This window comes from Hemicordylus capensis, chromosome 3 (genome assembly GCF_027244095.1).
Source record: "Hemicordylus capensis ecotype Gifberg chromosome 3, rHemCap1.1.pri, whole genome shotgun sequence".
Classification (NCBI taxonomy): Eukaryota; Metazoa; Chordata; class Lepidosauria; order Squamata; family Cordylidae; genus Hemicordylus; species Hemicordylus capensis.
This window is the reverse complement of record NC_069659.1, coordinates 95,979,836-96,005,088: the sequence shown is the minus strand read 5'-3', so window position 1 is coordinate 96,005,088 and position 25,253 is coordinate 95,979,836. Positions and strand designations below refer to the sequence as shown.

At 42.3% G+C, this 25,253-nt stretch overlaps 2 protein-coding genes across 3 annotated transcripts in view; one reads left to right on the top strand and one right to left on the bottom strand.

Moving 5' to 3' along the window:
• The window catches only part of WDR4 (WD repeat domain 4), a 63,161-nt gene that overhangs the window by 17,893 nt on the left and 20,015 nt on the right, over positions 1 to 25,253 (top strand). The window lies entirely within an intron of this gene.
• On the bottom strand, positions 7,846 to 24,295 carry NDUFV3 (NADH:ubiquinone oxidoreductase subunit V3). Of its 2 annotated transcripts, none has more exons than XM_053306499.1 (4): positions 24,129 to 24,295; positions 19,465 to 19,570; positions 11,453 to 12,292; positions 7,846 to 8,068 (listed from the first exon to the last, which is right to left on the bottom strand). In XM_053306499.1, the coding sequence occupies exons 1-4, from the start codon at positions 24,129 to 24,131 to the stop codon at positions 7,884 to 7,886; spliced, it is 1,134 nt and encodes a 377-aa protein (XP_053162474.1). In that variant the 5' UTR covers positions 24,132 to 24,295; the 3' UTR covers positions 7,846 to 7,883. The 2 variants fall into 2 exon arrangements, with proteins under 2 accessions (XP_053162474.1, XP_053162473.1); XM_053306498.1 differs by lacking the exon at positions 24,129 to 24,295 and adding an exon at positions 23,714 to 23,903.

The following is a 25,253-nucleotide window of genomic DNA, read 5'->3' as shown; positions in this document are numbered from 1 at the left end:
GGAGGCCAGGAGCGCCATTACTAGCGCCCGTTATTCAACGGGCCAAAATTCACTTGTTACCTATAAAGCTCTTAATGACTTAGGTCTACGGTACTTAAGAGAGCACCTTCTCTATCATGAACCCTGTTGCCTATTAAGATCATCTGGAGAGGTCCGGTTACGGTTGCTGCCAACTGTTGGTGGCAACTCGGGACCGGGCCTTCTCTGGGGCTGCCCCAGGGCTTTGGAATGTGCTTCCTGCTGAAATAAGAGCTTCTCCTTCTCGGTTTGTTTTTAGGAGGACCCTGAAGACGTATCTATTTTCCCAGGCCTTCAACTGAGACCAAAAATTTAAATTTTAATGTATTTTTATCTATTATGATTTTTATCTTTTTATGAATTTTAAATGTTTTAATTCTTTAATTTCTATATTAGGTGGTATATAAAGTCAATAAATAAATGAATAAAATAAATAAATGTGGTATAACTAAGTCACAAAAAGGTTTCCTAAGTCAAATAACCTTTAGTCAGCGGGTATGAACAGTTAGGGAGAGATACTATGGCAGAAACAAACAGCAAAATCAACAGCTGCAAAACTGTTACTAGTTTCTTTTGTAGTGTTGATTTTTTAAATTATGTACTGTTTCTGTTTTAAAACTTTGAAAATAGAGGTTTTGCATTCTCTTGAATAACTGTATTTCAAGTGTGAAAAAAGCATTATCACCCAACTAGCACACACATAATTTGTTAATCAACTTTTTTCATTTTTCATCAGCTGTCTGCACAACTTAAGACACACATGTTCAAGTCTACTTGTACAGAAGGCAATTAATGTGTGCTTACAATAGGAAAAAATTAGTCTAGGAAATTGTTTTCCTACTCCGTATGGTTTCTGTGTGCATTCAGAACCCAAACTGTTTGCTTTTACTGGCAATTCATTTTCCTTGATGAAATATGAAACCAGCAGATACAGTACATCTTTTTTTATAATCCAAAACAAGTGGGAGAATGTATGTAATAAAAATGAAAAGCACATTAACTTGTTTTAGCAGGGTTTTATATCAATGCTTCACGGGAAATTACATTACAGAACTGAAAAATCTAATCTGAAGTGTTGAGTAAAATTAGAATCTAGCCTATCAACCTAATAAGAGTTTAAGGTTTACAATTTTTGACATTCTTCAGCATGAAATATAGCAACTACACCATAATCTTTTTGAGACCACATCTACTCATCAATAGCACAATAAAGTTGGAGGTAAGACTGTCAAGGTGTACTGATGTTTAGAACAGTGATTCAGATTATGTTTAAGCTTGGACAAATCTTTTGGGGTTTTAGCATGCCAATTGTATGCTTTTTAAAATTTTAAATTGAATCTGTTCCAACAGCACTGCTGTTGTGACAAAGAGTATTTGGAAGAGGCAGACGTAAACTCCTGGGCTGACTTTTTCCATCTTGCTGCTGTTGTTTACCTGCAAGGAGGACTTTGTTGCTGCATTTCTGCTCTCTCATTCTTGGCCATGGGCATAGCATCCACTGGACAAGGGGGGACAAATGTCCCCAGGCCCAGAGGGACAGGGGCTCACATGGCTCGGGGTGCACCCTGCTGCCACTGCCCTTTCCGCACTGGGTGCTACTGGGGCATGCAGTGCTTTGTGCCCATGTGAAGGGACGAAGTGTGCTGGGGCTTCCTTTCTCCTCCCCCCGTGCTTCCTCCTCCCAGCAGACTGTCCCTCACCGCTTCTCTGCCCCCTGGCTGCCATGCAAGAGCCGCAGAAGGAGGAGCTGACTGGCCCTGATCCGCCACCGCCCCCAGCGGACGGCAGCTACGGGCCATAGAGCCAGCACTGCTGCTGGCCATGGTGGTGGCCATCCTCCCGAAAAGCTCATTGAACAGTTAATTCAAGAAATGGGGAGGGGAAGGCTTGGGAGGTTGTGCCACACCCTTGCGGTGCATGATGGAGGCCCCCTGGCTAAACTTTGTCCCCAGCCACCGAGAACCTCACTACGCCCCTGTTCCTGGCATTTGTTTTGCGTTGCTTTTAGCAATCTTCCGCTGCTGCTGTTGATAACCCTCAACTTGTTTCAGCTGTTGAGTTTCTGCCAGAAGGGCTAGTTGGATGGCTGCCCACCCCACCTCCTCTTCTTGGACTACTAAAGGCAGCTGCAGCCAAAAGTGCAGTTGGCAGCCTGCCTATAGGTGGCTGCCATGACTGGGCCTTGGGATTGAGGGCTGGGGACAGTAATATTCTTTTTAAAGACTTGTGGCGGGTCTTGGGATTGCCTCTCTTTTAGTTTGGCTGAAGGATGTGTCTTAGCTTATTAGGGGATGGGGAGGCGGGTGTGTGGTTCCCCAGCAGGGGGCAGCTATTCCAGTGGTGGTGGGGTACAGAAAGAGAAAGAGCATTGGCAGGTCTACAGGCTGTTACCAGGAAGGGAAAGCAGAAACTTAATAGCTGTTTCTCCTTCTAGCTGCCATGTCAGTTCCTTGACCTTGGGGAGCAGTGTCAACTACCTGCAGAACCTCCCCTTGCTCCTTTGCAATGCCAGGTCCGTCCAAAATAAATCAGAAATTATCCATAATTGGATTGTGGATGAGGGAGCTGATATGGCGTGCATTAGAGAGACCTGGTTGGGAGAGGCTAGTGGCCCAGTTTGGTCCCAGCTTCTCCCTACAGGATACTCTGTTGTGGTGAGAGAACGTGAGTGGGGAGGTGGAGTGGTTGTGGTTTATAAGAACAATATATCCCTTACCAGGATCCCGGTCATAACACCCACCAATATTTAGTGTGTGTACTTGAGTCTTGGGACCAGGGATAGATTAGGTCTTCTGTTGGTGTACCAATCACCCTGCTGCCCAACAGAATCCCTAACCAAGCTATCCAACTGGGTTTCAGGGCTGACATTGGAGATGCCCAAGTTGATGGTGGTGTTCACTTTGGGAATGAATGTTCAATGTTCACTTTGGGACTGAATTGGCAGGAGCATCTTAGGAGTTAATAGCGGCTATGACAACTATGGGCCTTTCCCAAGCAGCCTCAGGTCCAACACATGTTGCTGGTCACATGCTCAATTTTGTTTTTTGCTCTGATCAGGGAGGTGTTCCATGGGTGGGAATGCCTATAATTTCCCTGTTGTCATGGACTGACCACCATGTGATGAAGGTTCAATTTGCAGCCGCTAGTCACCTCTGCATGGGTGAAGGGCCTATTAGGATGGTCTGCCAGAGGAGGCTAAGAAACCTTGGAGGGTTTTAATGTTGGCTCTGCTGGTGATCTTGTTGACACTCTAGTGGAAAATTGGAATAATGAGTTCACTAGGGTGATAGACTCGATCACTCCTAAGCATACTCTCTGACCCGCTTCTAAATTAGCTCCATAGTATACGGAAGGACTGAGGGAGTTGAGTCTTTCTCCTTGGGTGACTTGGCAAATGGAGAAGGACTCGACTCTAATCTGACAGATTACAGCGCAGAGCACAATCAAAGACCTATGCTCGGGCAATAAGTGTGGCAAAGAAGCAATTATTTGCTGTGTGTATTGCATCTGTAGGTTTGCGTCCAGCAGAATTGTCAAGGGTGGCGAGGGAACTTATATACTGTACATCCCTTCCACTCTGGCTTTGGAGCCATGAGTTAGCCACTGTGAAGCTTTTAATGAGTTTTTTGTGGACAAAATCTCTTGTATTCGAGCTGAGCTGGATTTCAATGGGGGTATCTAGCAACTCCTCTTGTGTGGTTAAATTGGATCATTTTCAGTTTGTGACTCCTGAGGATGTGAATGAGCTGCTTAGAACTGTGTGTCCTATCACCTGTTCTCTTGACCTTTGTCCAACATGACATATCATCAAGCAGGCAGATTGTTGGAGAGGGTCTGGTTGAGATCATAAATGCTTCTCTGAGGGAATGTAGGATGCCTTATTTAAAGGTAGGCCATTATTAGACCTCGTTTAAAGAAGCCTACACTTGATCCTTCAGAGTAAAGTAATTATAGGCCTGTCTTCAATATCCTGTGGTTGGGCAAAGTGATTGAGAAGGTGATCAGCTCCAGGCAGTCTTGAATGAAACAAATTAACTAGACCCATTTCAAATTGGATTTTGGGGCAGTGATGGGGTGGAGACTGCCTTGGTTGGCTTGATGGATAATCTCCAAAGGGGAATTGAGAGAGGGAGTGTGACTGTGCTGATCCTTTTGGATCTCAGCAGCTTTCGATACCACTGACTATGGTATCCTCCTGGATCACTTGAGGGGACTGGGCTAAGGGGCACTGCTTTGCAATGATACCGCTCGTTCCTTTGGGGCAGATTTCAGAAGGTGTCACTTAAAGACTACTGTGCTACAAAGCAAGAGCTTTTGTATGTTGTCCTTCAGGCCTCCATCTTGTCTCCAATGCTTTTTAACATATACATGAAACCACTAACAGAGATCACAGGGGATTTGATGCACGGTGTTATCAGTATGCTGATGACACCTACATCTATTTCTCCATGTCAGCTTCATCAGGCAATGGCATAACTTCCCCAAGTGCCTGCCTCAAGGCAGAAATGGGCTGGATGAGGGATAACAAACAGACTGAATCCAAACAAGTCAGAGGTGCTCATTGGAGGAAGCTGCAGTTTGGGTAATGGGATAGATCTGTCAGTTCTGGATGAATCTTGCATTGCCCCAGGAGGAAGAGGTCCACAGTTTGGGAGTACTTCTGGACCCAACTCTCTCACTGATACCTCTGGTGGAGGCAGTAGCCAGGAGTGCTGTCTATCAGCTTTGGCTGGTTCACAAACTGCACACTTTCCTGGAAGTGAGTGACCTTAAGATAGTGGTGCATATGCTGGTAACCTCCAGACTTGACTACTGCAATGCATTCTATGTGGTGCTGCTTTTGTACATAGTCCATAAACTGTAATTGGTGTAGAATGCTGCTGCCAGATTGGTCTCCAGGATGTCCAAAAGAGACCATATTACCCTGGTTTTAAAAGAACTACACTGGTTACCGAGCAAAATACAAAGTGCTGGTTATTACCTATAAATCCCTCAATGGCTTGGGCTGAGGGTATTTAAGAGAACACCTTCTTTGTTCTGAATCCTACCGCCTATTAAGATCTTCAGGGGAGGTTCATTGGGAAGCTCATCTGGCGGTGACTCAAAGGTGAGCCTTCTCTGTAGTTGCCCCAGGGCTGTGGAATGCACTTCCTGCTGAGATTAGAGCTGTTCTATCCCTGTTCTAGGAAACAGCTAAAGGTGCATCTTTTCAACCAAGCTTCTAGCTGTCTGGTAGTTTTAATGAGTATTTTAATTTGATTGTTTAATTGTTAAAATTTTTTGTTTTGTTGCTGTAAACCACCTAGAGACTTCAGTCATAGATAGTATACAAATATGTTTTAAAACTATTTTGGATTTTTGGCACACAAGTGTTCTGTAGTCATGATTCATTATACTGCCTGATGGTGCATGTAAATAAATATAGCTACTATGTCAGGAGTTCCAGTTCTGAAATTTAGATCAGGAATGATAAAGCTAGTGGCTGACATCTAGACTAATGTTTCACTTGCACAATGACAAAGAGGTGATTTTTTTTGCTGATCCTACTTCTGTGTCTCCTAAAAGTGTCTATGAGGGTCCCATAGCTCTCATGGACATATTTTCAAGAGACAGATAGAACTATAGAGTTTTTAAACTCATCAGCCAAGGTGAAAGCCCAAGATTGTTTTGGCACAGATGAAAGTTCAGTGTAAAGTAGTGTGATCTCTCATTTTTTTCATCTGTGTGGAATGAGTTTTGTTCTGGGCAGCAGTATCAAGGCAGTGTGTGTGCACACATGTGCATTCAGAGTGAGGCCTTCCCGATTCCACCTGAGCAGAATTTAAAATTAACTGAGCAGACATCAAAAAATGTGTGAGCATGCACACACTTTAGAGGGAACAATGGTGTAAAGTAAAATGCACTAACATTAATAAACCATTCTTATGATTGGTTGTTTGTTGTGATTCTTATGATTGGTTGTTTGGGGCCTAGAGGATTAAAAGGTGCAGTTACTACAGATATTCATGCTTGAACAAACATACATATGTTGCTCAAACACAAATACTGAACACACATATTGCCTAAAATATGTGTATATGAGACTGAACATTTTTTCAGATTTGTGAGCATGCTTACAGCTCTTGAAAATGTTCAGTATAATCTGGTTCTTTCTGGCTTTCAGCAGCATTTTTAGTTTTGAGTATTGTTAAAGAGTTGTTGAAGAACATATTCTGAAAATGCTGGACCAAATGCAACATGATAGAAGAGCTCAGGACAAAATTAACATTAGAAAAAGCACAGTATAGAATCACATCTTGGCTTCAGAAGTGATAAGATGTAAACTGGGACAAAATTAAAGACTATTCAGAGGCATCCTCTCCTTAAGGGCTGGAGATGTGAAACATTTTGAAATCAAGTATTAATATCTATGTTTTAGCATATTTTTCTTGTTTGAAGAGCATGCATGATACACAAACTAAGGATTTAGTACTAATTACCTTATTGATAGTACAGTTTTTCTTTATCAGTTATATTTGCTCCAGTTTAATTTCAATCTTTGAAAGACTTTAAAAGTTCAATCTAAAAAGAATTACTAGGGTTGGAGGGAAGAAGGACTTTATTCAGTAGGTCCCACACCCTGATGATATATTAACTTTAAGCACTTGTGCTATACACTTATGGGTGCCTTGTTCACTTCTGAATCTGAAATCAGAAATGTTTCTGATTATGACACATTTAAAATTCCAATAGACCCGAGTTAAAACTAGTCTCAGTGGGGTGTGATCGTAGAGAGCCAACCAGCTGATTTCGGTTGATCAAACTTGTCTTTGTATACACAAGCAATGGAAACTCAAGTTTTACTGTACAAACACTACTTAAAAGGAAATAGAGCAGAATTAAGCCCAACTATCTGCCAACCATAGAATAAAAATAAGTTTCCAAGAACATAAAGCTATTTCTTCCACTATGACATGTTTTGCTTAAATTAAATGAAGGCAAAGGTAGGAGCATTCCACAAACACAATTTATTGTATTGATACTTTATTCTCACTATATATTATATCACATAATCTTAAAGTGCAAACTATTCAACTGACCAGTGAAATGTCAGGTCAAATCAACCAAATCCCAAGGTAAGTATTGATCTTTTGTGTGTCTTAGAGGTTGAGTGTATGAATGCAATTGTACTCTAACATACTTCTTTGCGTTTTCAATTCCTTTCTCCAGTAGTTCAAACCTGATTTAAGTCCTCAGCTCCAGAACCTGTTTCAGTGCTAGCACTGAATCTTGGAACTTCTATAGTAATAAAGGAGATCACATCTGAGCAATTGCCTAGTGCATTGTCTGAAATCCACCCTAGAACAGCCACATATGCAGTTAGTAACAGGACTTTGGGACACACAATCATCATCACCTCCACAGAGTTTGCTATTGCACTGTTCTGTGTTCCAATACTTATTACACCTTATTTCACCTTTCTTATTGTGCTTACTAAGAGAAAGCACCTTTAAAATTCATCAAGTAGCACTGGGTCCCTAAAAGTGCATCTTAAAAGAATATATATAGAAAACAATATCTGATCAGAAGTGCCTCGTCCATCCCGGTTCAGTGCTGACTAGTTTATTAAAATCATGCCAAATATTTATTCAGCTAAAGCTAAGCAGTATAAGTGTTAATGATCATATACAATAGCACAGAGTGGGAGAACCTTATGTAAATAAACCACTGCTTAAAAGAGGTAGGAAATATGGCAATTTAGAGCACAATCGAGCCTAAATATTAGAAATAAATGTGATGGATCACTGCCAAGAGGATTTGTTAGTTAAATAACTGATAGCCAGAAACCTCATTTGAAGTAGTTTAATTATGTTTCATTGTGAGAATTAGGTTTGTCTCCCAGATGATGGCTGAGGCAGCCTGAATTTGGAGAGCTGAACATCAAAATCCACAAAGGTAAATGGTGTATATGTATGATGTTGCAGATTCTTGTAGGTAGATATGTCAAATACCTCTTGAGCAGTTTCAATTGTTGGCTTGGCCTCCACAGGTTCAACAGTTGGCTTGGCCTCTACAGGAAAAAAAAGTTAAATACTTGTGAATCCAGAGAAAATAGGAGAGATACTTTCTTTCTGGCCAAGTAAGACTTGGTATAACTGGATATTCCTCACTCTACTGCTGAAGACAATTACCAACTACTGATACTTTACAAATTAAGAATACACAGCCATTCTGAGGAAAATCTGAATCCGATCATCATAATATGTAGCATTTGCATAGCACTGTTGAGCGTTCCATGCTTCAGCACTTCGCATGTATTATTGTGTTGAAATCCTTATAACAATCCTGAAAGTAGGAATTATTATCCCCGTTTAAGTGGGGGGCTGAGACTGCTAGGAAACAGCTTGCCTAAAGTCACAGAGTGATCTCATGGCAGAAATTATATTCGAACTAAGGACTTTTCTATTTGTAGCTCAGTCTCTCAGCCACTATGCTACACATGTAGAATCAAACTGTATATAATAAAACTGTACCTATCAAGTTGCAATTCACTGGAAGTAAGTTAGTTTCTGTTTCTTTGGACATGCTCAGTCAGGAACACTAATGCTGCAGGATTTAAAGGAGGAACACATACACACAAGACACCCACATACATGCAGCTGGAAGTAACTCTGCTTTTTGGTTTTGTCACAGGAGCTCCCATCATCCAAGAGGTAAGCATACATTTTAAGCACAGTGACTTGTTTCTTCAGCAGCAGGAACTACTGCTGTGAAAACAAAAAGCACAGTGCCAAACAGATCCCTTCTGCACAATCATGTTCTACTTTGGACCCAGAACCCATGGGTGAATTTCTATATCTTATGTCATGCAGCTCCCTTATCACAGGAGAGAATATTCAAACCAGAGAGAGATTTGCAGTTTTATCTCCAGAGAAGTAAAAACCTTACTTCTTTCCCTTAGCTATGAAGCAGGTCTGAAAAGAACAAAATGTTTTTCTGCCCTTCCTTCTCTAGAACTCCCCAAAAAGTAAGTCATGCAGCGAGAGCCTTGTGGGTGCCATGAAACAATTGGTGCCCCTCAGTTGTATTCACATATATGAAATTTATGTGAAAAATAGAGAAATTTGAAAACATGAACAGTACACCTAATGTATATGGCTCAATCCTGTCCTCAACATTATATTCCTGTCCATCTCTGCCACACATCAACGAAAGGGGTTTGGGGTTTTCGCATTTTCATTTTGTTTTTTTAAAGTTCTGGTCAAAGCATAATAGAGCATGCAGACAGAAGTCCAGCTGCATGGGCTATTAAAAAAAAGAGATGGATGGAGAGAGTAGCATAGGCAACAGAAAAGCTGAGCACAGCATCAAAGAGATAAGAGACTTTGCATATGATCCAGCATGTTCGAGTACCACTGGAGTACCATTTATTTCAATGGGAAATGTAACTTCTTCCACTGAACTAAATGGAATTTAAGTTGTTCGGCTGATAATGCGCTACGTGTTTGGTATAGTATTGATGCCTATACTAGGGATGTGCAGAACCAGTCTGCTATCAAACTGGTCTGCAGCAAACTGGGTTGGTTTGACCACAGACCAGACTGGCCCTGGTGAAAGGAGTCCGGTCTGCGATTGAACCAGACTCAATCCAAGGACTAGCTCGTGTGCTTGTAAAGGGGAAATCCAGTGAAAATTCCCCTTTGCTTCCAAAGCTAATAAAAGGCAGTGGTGAGGGGTGAGAGAGGTGCCTTTAAAAATGCGCTTACCGGCTGGCCTGTGGGTCCCTCCTCCCACCCTCTCAGTGGTGTCAGCACACAAGTGGCTCTGCGCATGTGCAGAGGCCATTTGCATGGTCAGCTTTGTTGCTGATCATGCCACAAATGGCCTCTGCACATGTTCAGCAACACACTGACCATGCAGATGGCCTCTGAACATGCACAGAGCCACTTGTATGCCACCGCCACTGAGAGGGTGGGGGGAGAGCCCTGCAGGCCTGCCGGTAAGCACCTTTTTCATTTTTAAAAAGGCACCTCTCTCACTGCGACCTTTTATTACCTTTGGAAGAAAAGGGGAATCCTAACCAGATTCCCCTTTGCAGGTGCTCGAACTGGTTCAGTTAAGCGGACCGGGCCAGCTGGTCCAAACCAGTTTTGTGCACACCCACAACATTTAGCTTTTAACTGTCATGATAGAGGTATCACAATCTGCTCAAAACATATCACATGCCAGCTCCTCCTCCGCCTGAATAGGTTTAATTTTTACAGGCCACAACCAAGCCAAAGTGAAAGGCGATAGTCCAAAACCATTGAGACATTTTCAGCATTCAAGTATTTCATCTCTGCCTTTTCCCAGAGCCATTAGTGCCCTCTGCTGGATGCACAGGAGCCCAGTCATTCTGACTACACATTGCGCTTCCTCAGGAGCATGTCTATCAGTCTGAAAACTGTTCGGAATTAGACACATTTCTTCCAGGGGTTTCCCTGACTTTCTAGGCAGAACTAGGCTCAAGGATGTTTTTTTCTGACTTATAAACAGAGAGGTTATTGGAATGAGGTGCTGAGAGTGTGTTAAAGAATTGTAAAAAGACAACAAGAATAGAAAATAGGGTTCAGACAGAGGAACATACTCAGTCTTTGGAGTGACAGAAGAATGACAAGATTTGATTTGGGGGAGTATTTGGTGTACCTTTGAGACCAAGTGAGAATCCCTATGAGACCAGATCAGAATGAGGGGTTGGGTTAACGCATATATGTAACTAAGGAAGTGTGTTTGCAGAAGGTGTATGCTGTGCTAGTCTCTATCGTGTCTTATCGGTAAAGCTAGGCACTGAAACCACAAGTTGGCTAATCTGAAGGCATGACTTCCTCATGTTGGTGTCCAAGCAAAATTTATTCCTTGCATTCCATTAGCAAAGAGTGAGTTTTTACAACCATCAGAGCACTGCAGAGGAAAAGGCCAAGTGGGAACAGTCAGTCCCAGCAGAAAAGTAGCTGTTAAGCCTCAGGGCAAGTGCTACACAGGAAGAGCAAAACAGAGCAAAACAAGTCACTCAATAGCCTCATTGTGCTGCTAGCAGAACTGGGACAGAATGCCGATTTCATAAAGGCAGCTCCGCCCCTTTTTAAAAACTAGGCTCATTCCAGTTTTGACGTTTTGTCCTAGTCTTCTAATGTTTCAAAATATAAGAGCAGTGGAATAGAAGAACTGAGTCCAATGCTATGAAATGCCATGTACTCCCAACAATCTGAAGCTGAACAAGATAATCAAGAATGAAATATAAAAATGCAAGTGCCCATAGATGTAAGGAATTCATCACCAAAGTAAAAAAGTCTTTTCATACACACGATAGAGAGAAGATGTGTTCTAGAACAGGAGTAGTTATTTAGAATGTGCATTCATCTAAATCCCTCAGCCCCCATAGAACCAATGCAGACTAAACAAGATAAAGTGATACCCTGTGTAGTGCTTTGCTGTTCAGTCTGAACTTCTGCTTCTTGGATGACTGCCTCCTCCATTGTGGTTTTTGCTACTGGCACTCTGTCAGTCAAAGCCGCCTCTTGTACTACAGTGGCAGTTCTTTGTTGTATTTCAGTATCCCGGAGCCCCTTTGCCGCATCATCTTCCTGTCTCAGCAAAGCTGGATTTTGTGCTACACTTTGAGGCACTGACGGAATTCTGGATAGTTTACTTGGGGTTCCTTCAGGGAAAGATGCCCCAAGCTGCTTAGATGCAATTTCTGTTGGCATTTGAGTCTTTACAGTTTTCATTCCCAAGTCCACATTCCTTAAATGCCTTTCTGTCGGCCTTTGTTTTGTGGTATCATTTGTCAATACTGGTCTTAGTTTATCATCAGCTGTTGTCTCATAAAATCCCTTTTGTTCGACTGGGGACTTTGTGATTCTTGTACTGTAAGGGGGCTTCTCAAGTGCACTGTCATCTTGGGGAAAGTGCTTTTCACTTATCTTTACCTTCACTGTTGCGTTCTCAGAAGAGATGGGATCTCGTCTTGGAAAGGACACTTTGGTTTTTATGGTATCTTTCAGAGCATTATCTTCCTCTTCAGAATCTGAGCTAGAATCTGAATCAGAGCTTGACGAAGAGGATGACTCTTCGTCTGCCAACCTCTTATCCAAGCCTCTTGTGGAGGAGAAAACAGACTCCCTCTCAAGAGAAGGAAGCTTTGTTCTCTGAGGAAATGTTACCAAAGTTTTGTTTGCCAAGTATTTCCTCAGATCTTCATCGGTTAGTTTTAAAGCTTCACCAGGTTTAGTGCTAATAAGGGTATCACCTTTATCTGTAAATTGTGGGAAAGAATTAGACATTTTAAGAAAATGCAAGTGCTATTTTGATGGCAAAGAGCTTGGTGAACCTTTGGGGTGCCAATTACACCTAGAAAAATGGGAGAAATCATTTCTGAAGTAACCTTTTCAAACTATACCCCCTGCTAATATGGAATTCTACTTCAGTTTTTTCAAATAAACACCAGTTGAGAAGTTTAACTTCACAACACTAGTTATTGAATTTCATTTACAGATACCAAAAAAGAGTAAAAGGTATCCCTTGCTGAAGTACCTCACAGGAACATGAGCAGCATATTATCTCCCTGTTGTGTCACATTGCCCGTGTACCTTAAGCTGTTAGAAACACACTGTTCCAATCTGTGAAGACGAGATGAACACACTTTCCGATGTTCTCAAGTGCACCATGAAGGGTATATTTAACACTGTTGTATGAAGCTGCACAAAATACATTTTGTGAGAAATTGAGTCCAAAACACTCTTTGGCACTACCACAATTTTTGGCAATTACAAAATAATTTAATCACCACATTATGAATTACTTTATGTGGAAGCCAAGCATTTGCTTTTTCAATCTAATGTAGTTTTATATGATATTTATGCATTTGCTTGTTACACAGAGTATTTTGGCATTTAATGGCTTAATGCCATTGAATTCCCTGCCATCCTTCCATACATACACCCTTTGGCGCTTGTAGTTCTGCCCACAACAAAGTTTTACAAATTCTCTTCTACTATGCTGACCCTTAATAAAAATGCAAATTAAGGGCGGCTGTCATAATACCTATTTCTCCTCTGTACATAAAAATTGCCATAAAAATTAGACCAAAGTCCATCTAAACCAGCAGGCCATTTTTAACAGCAGATAACCATATGCCTCTGGTCACTCACAAGCAGAGCTAAAAACTGATGGCCTTACACTGTTGCTTGTTACCAGTATTTGGTATCTGTATACAGGAACTCTAGTGCCTCTGTAAATGAAAGTTCCAGTAGATGTTGTCAGACCTATCCTCCATAAATGAATCTTATTTTTTTATTTTACACACCACACCTTCCATAAGATGATTATGCCGGAATCCTTTCTGAAGCAGAAAAGAGCAGCCCTACTAAGCTGTACTGTTCAGTATGGCAATGAGTACTAGAAGTGCTCACCAACAGAAACAGTATGTTATATGCAAGGTTTTTATGCATTACACAGAAACTATGTCTATGCAAGAGTTTGAGCTGCAAGCAGGAAGATGTTTTGCTGCCCCAAATGGCTGTACTGTGCAGTCCATGAGATGCATTCCAGGATGTTGCTGCAAATGATGCTGAAGGAACGCCACATGTTACTTTACTGATGTACTTAAATATATTGCCATGCCAAGCAAGTTCTCTGGCTATTTGTGCAGTTCAGCCATCCTAGCAAGGACCGATGCCTCAAACTCAGATCAGCTGCATGCTCACCTATAACAAAGATGATGAGCTTCCACCAATTGTTTTAAAATTCCAATGAATCTTTAGGACACACTTATTTTCCCAAAAGGAATGTGTCAGTAGTGAGTTAGTTGGATGAAAGATCACAGATGCATGACTCAAAGAACTTTCCACATATCCTATAACTGTCCAGGCAAAACATCAAGACTGGCACTAAACTAAATGTAGATGTCCAATAGTTAGCTGATCTCTAACTACACACAGCTGAGCTTTCCCCATCAGATGGCCACCGAGACTTAAGTTTTCACAAATTTCTTGCATATAAAAATTAGTTATCAGTTCTAGCTTAGCTTTCTCCCTGATTAGCTAGTTTTCTTATATGTGAACTTTCTTATAAAAAAAAGAAAGCAGAGGAGCATTCAGTTGTATGAGCCTCATCTGAGCTTCATCTGAGGTGATACAGTCAAAGCATAGGTTTGCTGTTTCATCTGTTTGCCAGATGTAAGCTCTAGTCATAGAAAAAATTTCTAGTCAGAAAGTTCTGACTGGAGCCAATCTTCTGACTGCTATTGCTTATGTTCCTACTCTGCCTACTGCTGACTGGCTCCAGTTTGGGCCTTTTTATCCACACCTAATCATCTATCTTCTTACTTTAGCCCTTGTCTCAAATGCTGCTTTATTGTTCCAGACACCATCCTCTCTGCTTGATGAGCTGCACAATGTGCTGGATGTGTTTCCTGGACTTATTCTCAAATGTCCTAGGTTCAACAATTTTTTAGACTGTGAGCCCTTTGGGGACAGGAGCCATCTTGTTTGTTTGTTCTTTCTCTGTGTAAACCACCCTGAGCCATTTTTGGAAGAGCAGTATAGAAATCAAATAAGTAAGTAAGTAAATAAATAAATAAATAAAAACTACTCATGACAGTTTGTACCTTGGAATCACTTAAGACTATGCAAACTGTGATCATAATGCAGAGAATGATAAGGTTTACATTTTAGATTTAGGAAAATTCATTTGTTTCCTAGATGTCTTTGTATCAATTGCACAGAACATGAGCCTTGACTGCCCAATGATGTTAAGTAGACAAGTCAGCATGGAACTAAGCCAGAGTAGCACACATGCTGGGATGTTAAGACAGTAGAAAAGGGATGAAACCATCATTATGAAGCATTAGCACTGGGCATTGTTAAAGACTGGGGTGGGTGGAGGGCAGTATTTAAAAGCATGCTGGCAGAATTCAACATGTTCAGATTATTAATCAGTCAAATTACTGCCCAGAGAGTTAATTAGTGGCTGAACAAAAGATGTATCTTAAGTCAATAACCCCATCTTAGCAACCTTCCAAGTAGCAGCATCAAGGGCATCTCATTTGTCTCCACTTAAACACACTCTCCTCCTCGTGCTACTAAATTGCAGCACTGCAGGTGACTGAGAGCACAAGAATGGTTTGCTGAGAAAAGATGCTACATATTTAACAGGACAAGAGGAGCACTAGATAGAAAACTAGCAGAACCTGTTTCCAATTGCAGCAGCATAAAAAAAAGCTAACTTGGCAAAGAGGCACCTTTTAACATGGCAATTCTCTTTTATTTAGCAGGGGGAGAGTAACTGGCCCTATCCATGCCCAGCACAGTACCTCCAATGACTGTTGCTGGTGTCTATCTTATGTTTCCTTTTAGACTGTAAACCACCCTGAGCCATTTTTGGCAGGGCGGTATAGAAATCAAATAAATAAATAAAATTATGCTGTTCATTTTCCATTAGTTTCCACAGAAAAAGTGTTCTTTTGCAATGATGAACGGACAAGTGTAGTACACTATAATTTAGAACTATGTATGCTTCTTCCAAGCATGTTCATGACCAGGGGAAAGCCAGGTTCTGATGCTCTTCTGATAATACCTGGGTCCCTCCCTGCATAAATTTTTACAGGCTGCAAATTTGAAAGCAAGACTTTGTTAAAATAAGACATACTGGCTGACATTCTGCACACCAAGAGCTCCATCCTCACAGTGAGCTAGGAGACTATCTGTGCTACAGCCTTGCAGCATAGCATGTGGGGGGGGCAATGGAATTTTTGTTTCTTGCCCCTCCCAGTAAAAGTGTGTTTCCTCTCTGGAATACATCCTTGAGGGTCACACAGTTCTCAGGGACATATCCCTGGCAGTAAACATGGCTTTTGCAAGGAGGACAGAGAAGCAACTATCACGTCCCCGTCTCTGTGGACTGTGAGGCAAGCTTGTGGCATGTCCCAGCTTCTTGTGAGGGTGGAGCTCTTGCTGTGCTCTTGTAGGGCTGTGGAGAATACTGGCCACCAGTGTTCCCTCAACAGGGATTCTCAGATGTTGTTCACTACAACTCCCAGCATCCCCAGGTGCAATGGACTTTGGCTGGGGATTATGGGGGTCATAGTCCACAACATCTGGGAATCCTTGTTACAGGGAACATTGCTGGCCACTATAATCTATAAATCATATTGAGCTTAATTAGGCAGGACTGGGATTTTTAGAATTACATGTATGCCATATTGTACTAAAAATCATGTTAAAGTTTTAATAAAGAGGGTAAAGGGGGTAAAAAGAGGGGGATATTTAAGGTAGAACAGCACTTTCCAAACTCTGAATATTAAGGATTTGCATAGATATTCTAGTGCCAAGTTAATAGTTATGACAAGGTCTCAGGATTTACAGGAACAACCAGAAATGGCATGAGAGGACTGCAAACAGCAGAGTATTTAAGAACCTTAAAATAATAGTTTCTCCTTTTGAATTTTACATTCAAGTTGTTAGGGGTGGTCATGCCAAATATGTATTACGAGCCGTACCCACAGCTCTCAAACTGTTTGTAGCCAAGATGCTAGCTTGGCCCCTTCCCCAACCTTGTGACTGTGGAACAAGTGCAATCTAAATTCATGCAGGCAGTGCTCAAAGTACCAGATGCCACCTTGCACCTGGAGACCGGCATAATCAAGGTGCAGACTAGAGAGTAGGGATGTGCATGGAACCTGTTTGGAAGCCCTTTATGGGCCTCTAAACCAGTACGAACGGTGGGTGGTTCTTCTGGTTCAAAGTCCGGGGGGTGCATCTTTAAGGGCGGGGAAGGTGTACTTACCCCTCCCTCTGCCGGCGCTCCATTTTTCTAAAGTCCATCGGGGCGATAGCATACCTCTCTGCTGCCCCATTGTCCCCTTTACTGGAAGTATCCAATGCGCTGAGCACACAAACATTGCACGCATGCCAGCGCCCAACACACACAGGTGCACTGGATACTTCCAGTTACTTCTGGTAAAGGGGGCAATGGCGTGGCAGGAAGGTTAGCTACCACCCTGATGGACTTTATAAAAATGGAGCACCAGCAGGGGAAAAGCAGAGAGAGGGGTAAGTGCACCTTCCCCTGCCTTTAAAGATGCACTCGCCCGATTCCGTGCACATCCCTACTAGGGAGTGGGTGCCCATGATCTGTTACTGGCTCAGACTATCCTTTTGCCCAAATGGCCTTGCCCCCCATATCCTATGTGATGATTACCAATCTAGCTGATTACCAATCTAGTTGGACTCTCTTCCAAAGCATAGGCAGGGGTTCACTCTGGCTCGCTGTCACACCCTCCCTTCAGCAGTGCTAGAAGGCTGTTATAGAAGGACTCAATTTGCAGAGTGACTATGCCCCCCGCGGTTCAGGGCAGATTGAAACTACCAAGCATGTTCTCCTCCACGGTTTTACAGAGATATTTGCGCCGCCCTCATCCTTCCATTGTTATGCACGTATCTGGGACACTCAAGCCAATTTTACGTCTCCTTCCTGCTTTCTGACTCTAAGCCTACCATTACATATAGCGTTGCCAGGTTCTGTGCAGCAGCGTCTAGCATGTGCCAGCAGATGGTAGGCAGTCCTATCAGCCTTAGTCTGACTTCCAGTGACTCAGTATGGGCGCTACACTTCGTTCATTCAATATTGCGTGCCCTAGACTTTTTCCTTACTGCCCCTTATAGTTTTATAACTCGGCCATTATCTAGTGCCCCTTATAGTTTTATAACTCGGCCATTATCCAATTTTATTACTTAGTTTTTATGCATTTCTATCTTCTTATTTCTGCCAACCTTTTTATACCCCTCTTTTACACCCTTTATCTTTTAAATGTCTTATGATTTATGCCATTTTAGGCTTTTTATGCCCTTATGTTTCTCATGTACTCTTACTTTTATTATCCCTATGTATCTTTATCATATGTATGTAATCACTCCTTATACTTTATACTGGTCTATGACCATAATAAAGATGCTGATTGCCCAAATATAAAGTTAGAAGTTGCCTTAGTTTAGGCAACTCTAAATGTTGTTTAGATGTTAGAGCTTAAGGGTGTGTGTGTGTGTGTTTCTAGTTTATGCATAGCAAACTCTTATTTTTATAAAGCAAGCATAACATTTGATCATACACAGCTACTGGAAGCAGAAGATTACACTGCTAGATCAGTGCTTTGTATGGCATTTGTGTGAGAGGAGCCTGGCTTCTATCTGTAGCATAAAGAAAAGTAATTTTCTTCCAAAGCTTCTGCTGCTTCTCATAGAATTAAAGAATTTGAACATCCCCAAACAATTGGGAAACAGTAGATTAAAGAAGAAGAGTATTTAGCAGCTTACAGCTTTCTCAAATTTCAGACTCTAACATGCCTCCCTTGGTTTTGAGTGCCTATTTTAAATGTTCTTATAGTGATATTTTTTGTTAGCAACTGTCTGACTTCCATCAAGGATTCCAGTAGCAGAGATTCACCAACAGGACAGGGCTTGTTGAACCAGGGGTATGATTCTTACTTAAGATGCAAGAGGTTCTGGATTCAAATCCTGGTCAAGCCCTGCCCAGGAGTTTTAACATGGTGATGCCTTTAGAGTACATGCTTTGCATGCAGAAGGTCCCACGAGTCAGGAGACAAGATTCTTGTTAACACTCTGTTCTGATGACTAGGACATTGAGACTATATGCACAAGCCAGTTCAGCACCTCTTCTGGGAAGCCCCAAACTGGATCGGGAGCAAGTATTCAAACCAGCTTGACGGAGTGGGGAGCAGTTCCCTTAAAAAGCAGGCAAGGAGCTCCTTACCTGCTCATCCCCACTGCTTTTCTGACAACAGCAGCCCTCTCCAAATGGCTGCAGAGCTGTTCCCTGCAGCCTCCACATGGCATCTGCACATGCACCAGCCACATGCATGCCGAGGCTGTGCCGAGGCTGGAGGGAACAACCCTGCAGTCCCATGCAACCATTTGCATCATGGGTGCTGATGGCAGAAAAAGGGGGGGGCGGGCAGGGATGGGATGAGAAGGTAAGGAGCTCCTTATCTTGTTTTTAAGGGAAATGCTCTCTGCCTCACCAGTGGGTGCACATCCCTAATTGAGACTCCATGCCTGGGGTTCCTCTAATACAAGTATAAGGGCCTGGCACTGGTTAATAAGAAAAAGTGTAAGTTAGTTAACATTGCAACTTGTAGTACTTTATAGGATCCTTTAGAATGTGCCCATTTTAAAATAAACTTTGGAACTTTAGATGAGCAATCCATGGCACACAATTCTTCTAAGAGTAATTTTAGCAGTCCTCTATAAAACACATGGCACCCTACATCAGCCACTAGATAGAATTTTGAAGTTTTGACTCTTTATAATTTACCGAGCATAGAACTAGCTAAACCTCATACAGATTACTATTGCTACAAACATGAGCAATATTTTATTTACCACAACGCTTGAACATGAAGAGTTATCTTACTTTTTGTTGAGCCTTTTGTTGAGCTTTTTTTAGAGCCCTCTGATTTGGTGCAGAGACAGACAGTGGAAGGCAGACTTCGAAGCTCCCATGCTTGCAGTTGTAAAGTCTATAAGAATTGAGAAAGACAATTAAGAACCTGCTCTGTTTAATCAGCAGAAGTATTTGTTTTGAGTAAATTTATATAAAGTACAACATAGATCAAGATGATTAAAAGTGAAGGGTGGGACTGACAGTAGCAATTAAAAACTGACACTTGGAGGGATTCCTTTTATAGCAAGAAACTAGGTGAAAGGAGAAATCCAAAATGTTATCAACACCTAAACAAAAGAATTTGTCACGATATGTATACCCATTTTGTACCAAGAATTACTCAAACTGAAGATGCACAAACATTTGAGAGGAGAGCTGGTCTTGTGGTAGCAAGCATGACTTGTCCCCATAGCTAAGCAGGGTCTGCCCTGGTTGCATCTGAATGGGAGACTTGATGTGTGAGCACTGCAAGATATTTCCCTCAGGGGATGAAGCCGCTCTGGGAAAAGCAGAAGGTTTCAAGTTCCCTCCCTGGCTTCTCCAAGATAGGGCTGAGAGAGATTCTTGCCTGCAACCTTGGAGAACCCGCTGCCAGTCTGTGAAGACAATACTGAGCTAGATAGACCAATGGTCTGACTCAGTATATGGCAGTTTCCTATGTTCCTATTTAAAAATATAAGAGAAGCACATGTATCCACAGGCATCATATACTTATTTTAGGGCTGGGAAGCTATTTTAAAACTACTAAGCACCTAGGTGATCGGGCAACTAGATGCCTATAACTTTTCCAGCCATGTTTAAATGGAACAAGTTGGTTGAAATTAACAGATCTTATTCTCCAATAAGTATGTTTTGGTCAGAGTACTTATGAAGATAACTGGTACTATTCATAGAAATGCTTCCATTATGATAACTTGAAAGCAGCAAGTACTGGATTATTCTCCATTTGCTATTCACCTTCCTCATAAACTCCACAATGCCCACTAGAGATTACTACCTTAGTTTATCTGCATTTTATTATCTCCATATTTTGATTTTTATTATAAATACCAAGGGCAAATCCCTTCTTTTCCAGTTATTATCCCTTACGGTCATAAGGTGTGATGCTAGCCCTAGACATCTGACTTCTCTCTATGCAACACAAAAATGAATAGTGACTGAAAGTAGAAATATTTTTCTATGTGTGCCTATGAACATGAGTAATGCATACATGAAGCAAGGGATATATCAGAACACAGGCTTTCTGCATCATAGTGAAATACTAGATGAATCTGGACCACCACTTAACAACCAGCATGCCTTTTACATAAGTTGTAGACCCAATTCTTCTCTATTATTTCACCAAAATGCAAACCACAGGGAATCATTTAAATCCAAGCTACTTTAAAATGTCAAGTGTGAGTGTCTCAATAATGCATAAAGCAGCACTCACTGCAGCATTTAACACATCTGTACTACTAGACAAATCAAGATCTGTACCACAATAGACTGCCGCTAATAGCACCACAAGCAAAGGAATAAAACATGAAAAGCCTAACTGTTTAATATCAGTAAAACCAAAAGGACTCATTTCCCCCTAAATTAAGTTGCTAGAATACCTGATCCACAGGCCATCCTAGTGTGTGGCTCATGGAGTGCAGTAGGCAATTTGCTCCACCTCCTGAACTATCATTTTGCACCCGGCTCTGCCCCAGGCCACGATTTCACACCTGGTTCTAGTTGGTAGATCTCAGGGTTCACCTCAGGGTTCCATTTTTTTAAAAAATTAGATCTCACAATCTTGATGACTGTCTGCACATGCTATAATGAATCTTAAATGATGTTTCTATGTTATTTGCAGAACAGTGTGGTAAAGTTAATGTGAATCAGGGCACAGATATAATTGAACAAGGTGGGACAAATGTTCCTAGTCACCTGACGGAAGGAGGCCCTGCTGGCTGAGTGATGGCTAGCTCTTTGCTCCTGTGCATGATCAGTGTGTATTATTTGCATAAAAGTGAGGGAAAGGGTGTGCTAAGAATGCTTTGTTTCACTATGCCCTTAGTGACTGAAGTAGACAAAGTCTTCCACAGCAAAGTCAGAGCGGAAGGAGAAGGTGGCAGAGGGTTGGGCGGCTGATAGTGGTTCATCTTGTTCCAGGGCCCACTCCAATTTTGCTACACCCTTGATGTGAACAGGGGCAGTCTACAATTGCTTAATGACAAGAGGACACTACTAGGGGTATGCCCAGAACAAGTTAACAGTCCAAATTCAGACCAGACCGCATTCTGCAAACCGGTTTGGTCGAAGGGGTTTGAGTGCCTATAAAAAGGAATCCAAAGAGGATTCTCCTTTGCTTCCAAAGGTAATAAGAGGCAGCAGGGGAATGGCGAGAGAGGCACCTTTAAAACAGAAAGAGAAGACGCTTACCAGCAGATCAGCATAGCACTCCCCCACCCTCTCAGCGGTGGCAACATGCAAAACAGCCGTTGCACATGTGCAAGTTGTGCATGCGCTGAGCCATTTGCAGCATGATCAGCAACACACTGACTATGCATATGGCCTCCACACATGCACAGAGGCTGTATGCTGCCACTACTGGGAGGAGCACAATGCAGGCCTGCTGGTAAGTACTTTCGCTTTCAGTTTTAAAGGCACCTCTCTCTTGCCACCCCACCCTTACCTTTTATTATCTTTGAAAGCAAAGGGGAATCTTCACTGGATTCTCCTTTACAGGCACTCGAGCTGGTCTGCAGATGAACCAGACTCGGTCCAGTTGATCATGAATTAGACCCCTTTTTTGATAGTGAAATAGATCACAATCAAACTGACCGGTTCACCGTGGACCGGTTTGGCACAACAGTAGACTCTACACATGTACATTCTGATGCACTCTTATAACATGCCATATTCTGTGGCCGAGTTTGACATTCAGTCCTTATACCAGCTAGGTTTAATTATGTCAAGACTAGGATGCACTTCTCTTACCTAATTCAGACTCAATTTCACAGACTTGATCTAGGATAGGGGTGGGATGATTTCAGTCTTGTAAGGTCTACTTTTTTTTCTTTAAAGAACTAGAATTCCCATGGTCAAACATATTTTAAGTTTAAAAAGCAAGAGTGAATATTCAAGATCTCCCAACAGCTAAGGCATAACTAATCTCTATTAAGTGACTGGGTATGAACTCCTACTTAAGACAAGAAAGTACACCTTGCTGGACCAGATCAGTATCAGCAAGTCTGCCTAGCCCATCATTTTCTGCAAGGATCTCAGCAATCACAAAATGGCCCACCTTAATCTAGCTACTAAGCACAGATGCTTGTTGCAGATTATACATGTTTCAAAAAGGGCCCAAAACTACTCCAGCTCCTGTAGAGTGCAGCAGCAACAAGAATTGACACTGCTGATCTCAGAACCTAAGAAGGCCATGTTCCTGTCTTACACTTCTGGCCTACAAGGGTGCAAAGTAACAATGCATGCTTAACAGATTCCAATGTCACCCAAGGCAGATATAAGCATGAACATACATTACGCATGCACTTTGGCTGCAATCGCTATATACAGAGACAAAACAAGAAGTAGTACAACTGATCACTGCTAAAGTGGTCGGTCTCCTGACGCTCAGACTCTGAGAAGATGCAGAGCTTGGGAATTAGGAACTGGTGCCTAGCACATCAAGGGTGTGGAGGCTGGGAGAATAAAGGCAGGCCATGGTTGGGGGCTGAAATGGCACAGAGAGGAAAAGCATGACAGATAACGGTAATAACCTGGCTGTCTGAAGAGCAAAAGCACACCGAAAAAGGGAGCAAGGCAAACATGCTAACATATATATCAGGCCACTGGTCTATTTCACTCAGCGTTGTCTATTCTTGGCAGCCATGTGCCTCCCAGACAAGGAGATCTTTCCCCTGATTTTCTGCACCAAGAACTGAACCCGAGATCTGCTTGCAAGCCATGTATTCTGCTACTGAGCTATACCCTTTTCCCCAGTAGCAGAAGCTTTCAAGCCAAGCACAAGGTAGGCTGCTCACTCCGAGAATGTGCCCCTTCCTCTGAAAGAGGCAAAAGCTGCAACCCTATGTACTGGGGAGAAAGCTTAGCGGGACACACTTCCGAAAAAGCCTAGTCTACTGACGCAGATGTAAAGGGAGAGGGTGGGGCAGCCTTCTCGCCAAAAGAAAGCCCACTCAGAACAAGCAGCCCTTAAACAACTCCCGCATCCCTCACCCCCGGTTACCTTGAACGCCGCGACACGGCCAGACCTAATTAGAAAAGAGGCCGCCATCTTGGCGTCCTACCAATGACCGTCCCCTCGGCAACCTCCGAGCAAGAGTGGAGCGTTCCCACCCTTCCAGCTTCTGATTGTTTGTCTCTCTCAAGCAACGCAGAGAGACTCCTCCTCCTACTGCTTAACGGCGGGGCTGCCTGGTTTGGCTGGGGATTGCACGGTCTGTCTTTTTACATACGGGTGTGTTATGTACAAAGAGTTAGATTTTGGTTGCTGTTGAGCAACCGAGAGAGCTCTGCCGTACCTTCTGTCGGCTAGCAGGAAACCGAGAGAGTGGCAGTGCCAAAGATGTGGGATATCTCCCTTATGCGATGTATACCAACTCTTATATTAATATTAAAGAGATAAGAAATGTATTGCGAACCATTAAATGTGTATTTTTCAGTTTCTGGTATGTACGCCTTTGGGGAATATCAAATAAGTAAGATTTAAGTTTAGGGGCGTCCGCTGTCCTCTGGCAGGACTCCTCTCCTTTGACGGCTGGATGTTCTTCTTGGGGAAAGTGTCACTTGCTGAACGTCTTCTGCCTTTCAACCACCTCCTTCGCCAGGAACGCCCCCGCCCCCCACCCCGCCCGTCAAAATGGTCAGTCCTAAGGGATGATGATGTATAGTACTGGACCAGCTTCTAGAAATATGCTAGCATTTGCGTTTTACAGCGCTCTTCTTCAGGTAGAATATACATGTGGTTAATCCTCGAACAACAAAGTTTGGTTATATAGATGCACAAATCCATATATAACTCCCACTCCTGTATACAAATTAGGGTATAATCAAGAATATGTGTAATTAATGTGCATATTCTATATCACATTCTCTGTGCATGTCAGGCTTCTCATGCAGTCTTCCCATTATCAAGGGGTAGAGGGCAATCCTGTATTCAATTGGAACTTTAAAGGAGAAGCAAAGTTCTGTGTTTTCCATACGGTATCAAATATTGATTTCAATGGTATATTTCCATGCAAGGCACAAGCATATTTCACTAGAGAACAAGTCTCTAGTGTAATGTGTAAACACGGATAGGTTGGGCCAATGCAAATTGGTTTGCATATACAGTATGTGTTTCAGATTAGATGTACATGTGTGTCAGGGGTGTAACTATAATAGGGCAAGGGGAGACAGTTGTCTGGGGACCCACTGCCTTGGGGGGCCCCCAGAGGCAAGTCGCATGACTGACTCTGCCTGGGCTTCCTTCAGTTGCATTCATCCTCCGAAACTGATGTGAGTGTTAAGACCTGGAGCTACCAGAACAGCATGTCTTTCTCTAGTACCATTAAATGACTTGCATTGTCCACAATTTACAAAACCTTTCAAAAAATAATTTAGGATGATGTTCTATTGTGGCAGATAGGCTTTATTATATATTATATATAAATTTTACTATGCTTTTTGTTACCACTATTCAGCCTCTTTTAAGATTTCTTTACTTCATGAGCTGAGCTTCAGTGAGGGGGGGGCCCATTTTAAAATCTTGGCTCTGGGCCCACTCC

Coding starts and splice junctions, on each gene's coding strand:
- NDUFV3 (XM_053306498.1), bottom strand. CDS start 23,761: ATGGCGGCCTCTTTTCTAATTAGGTCTGGCCGTGTCGCGGCGTTCAAG. Junction 19,571..23,713: donor GCCGTGTCGCGGCGTTCAAG/GTAACCGGGGGT, acceptor CAATTCTTATAG/ACTTTACAACTGCAAGCATG. Junction 8,069..11,452: donor ACAGCAAAGCACTACACAGG/GTATCACTTTAT, acceptor TTTTTCCTGTAG/AGGCCAAGCCAACTGTTGAA.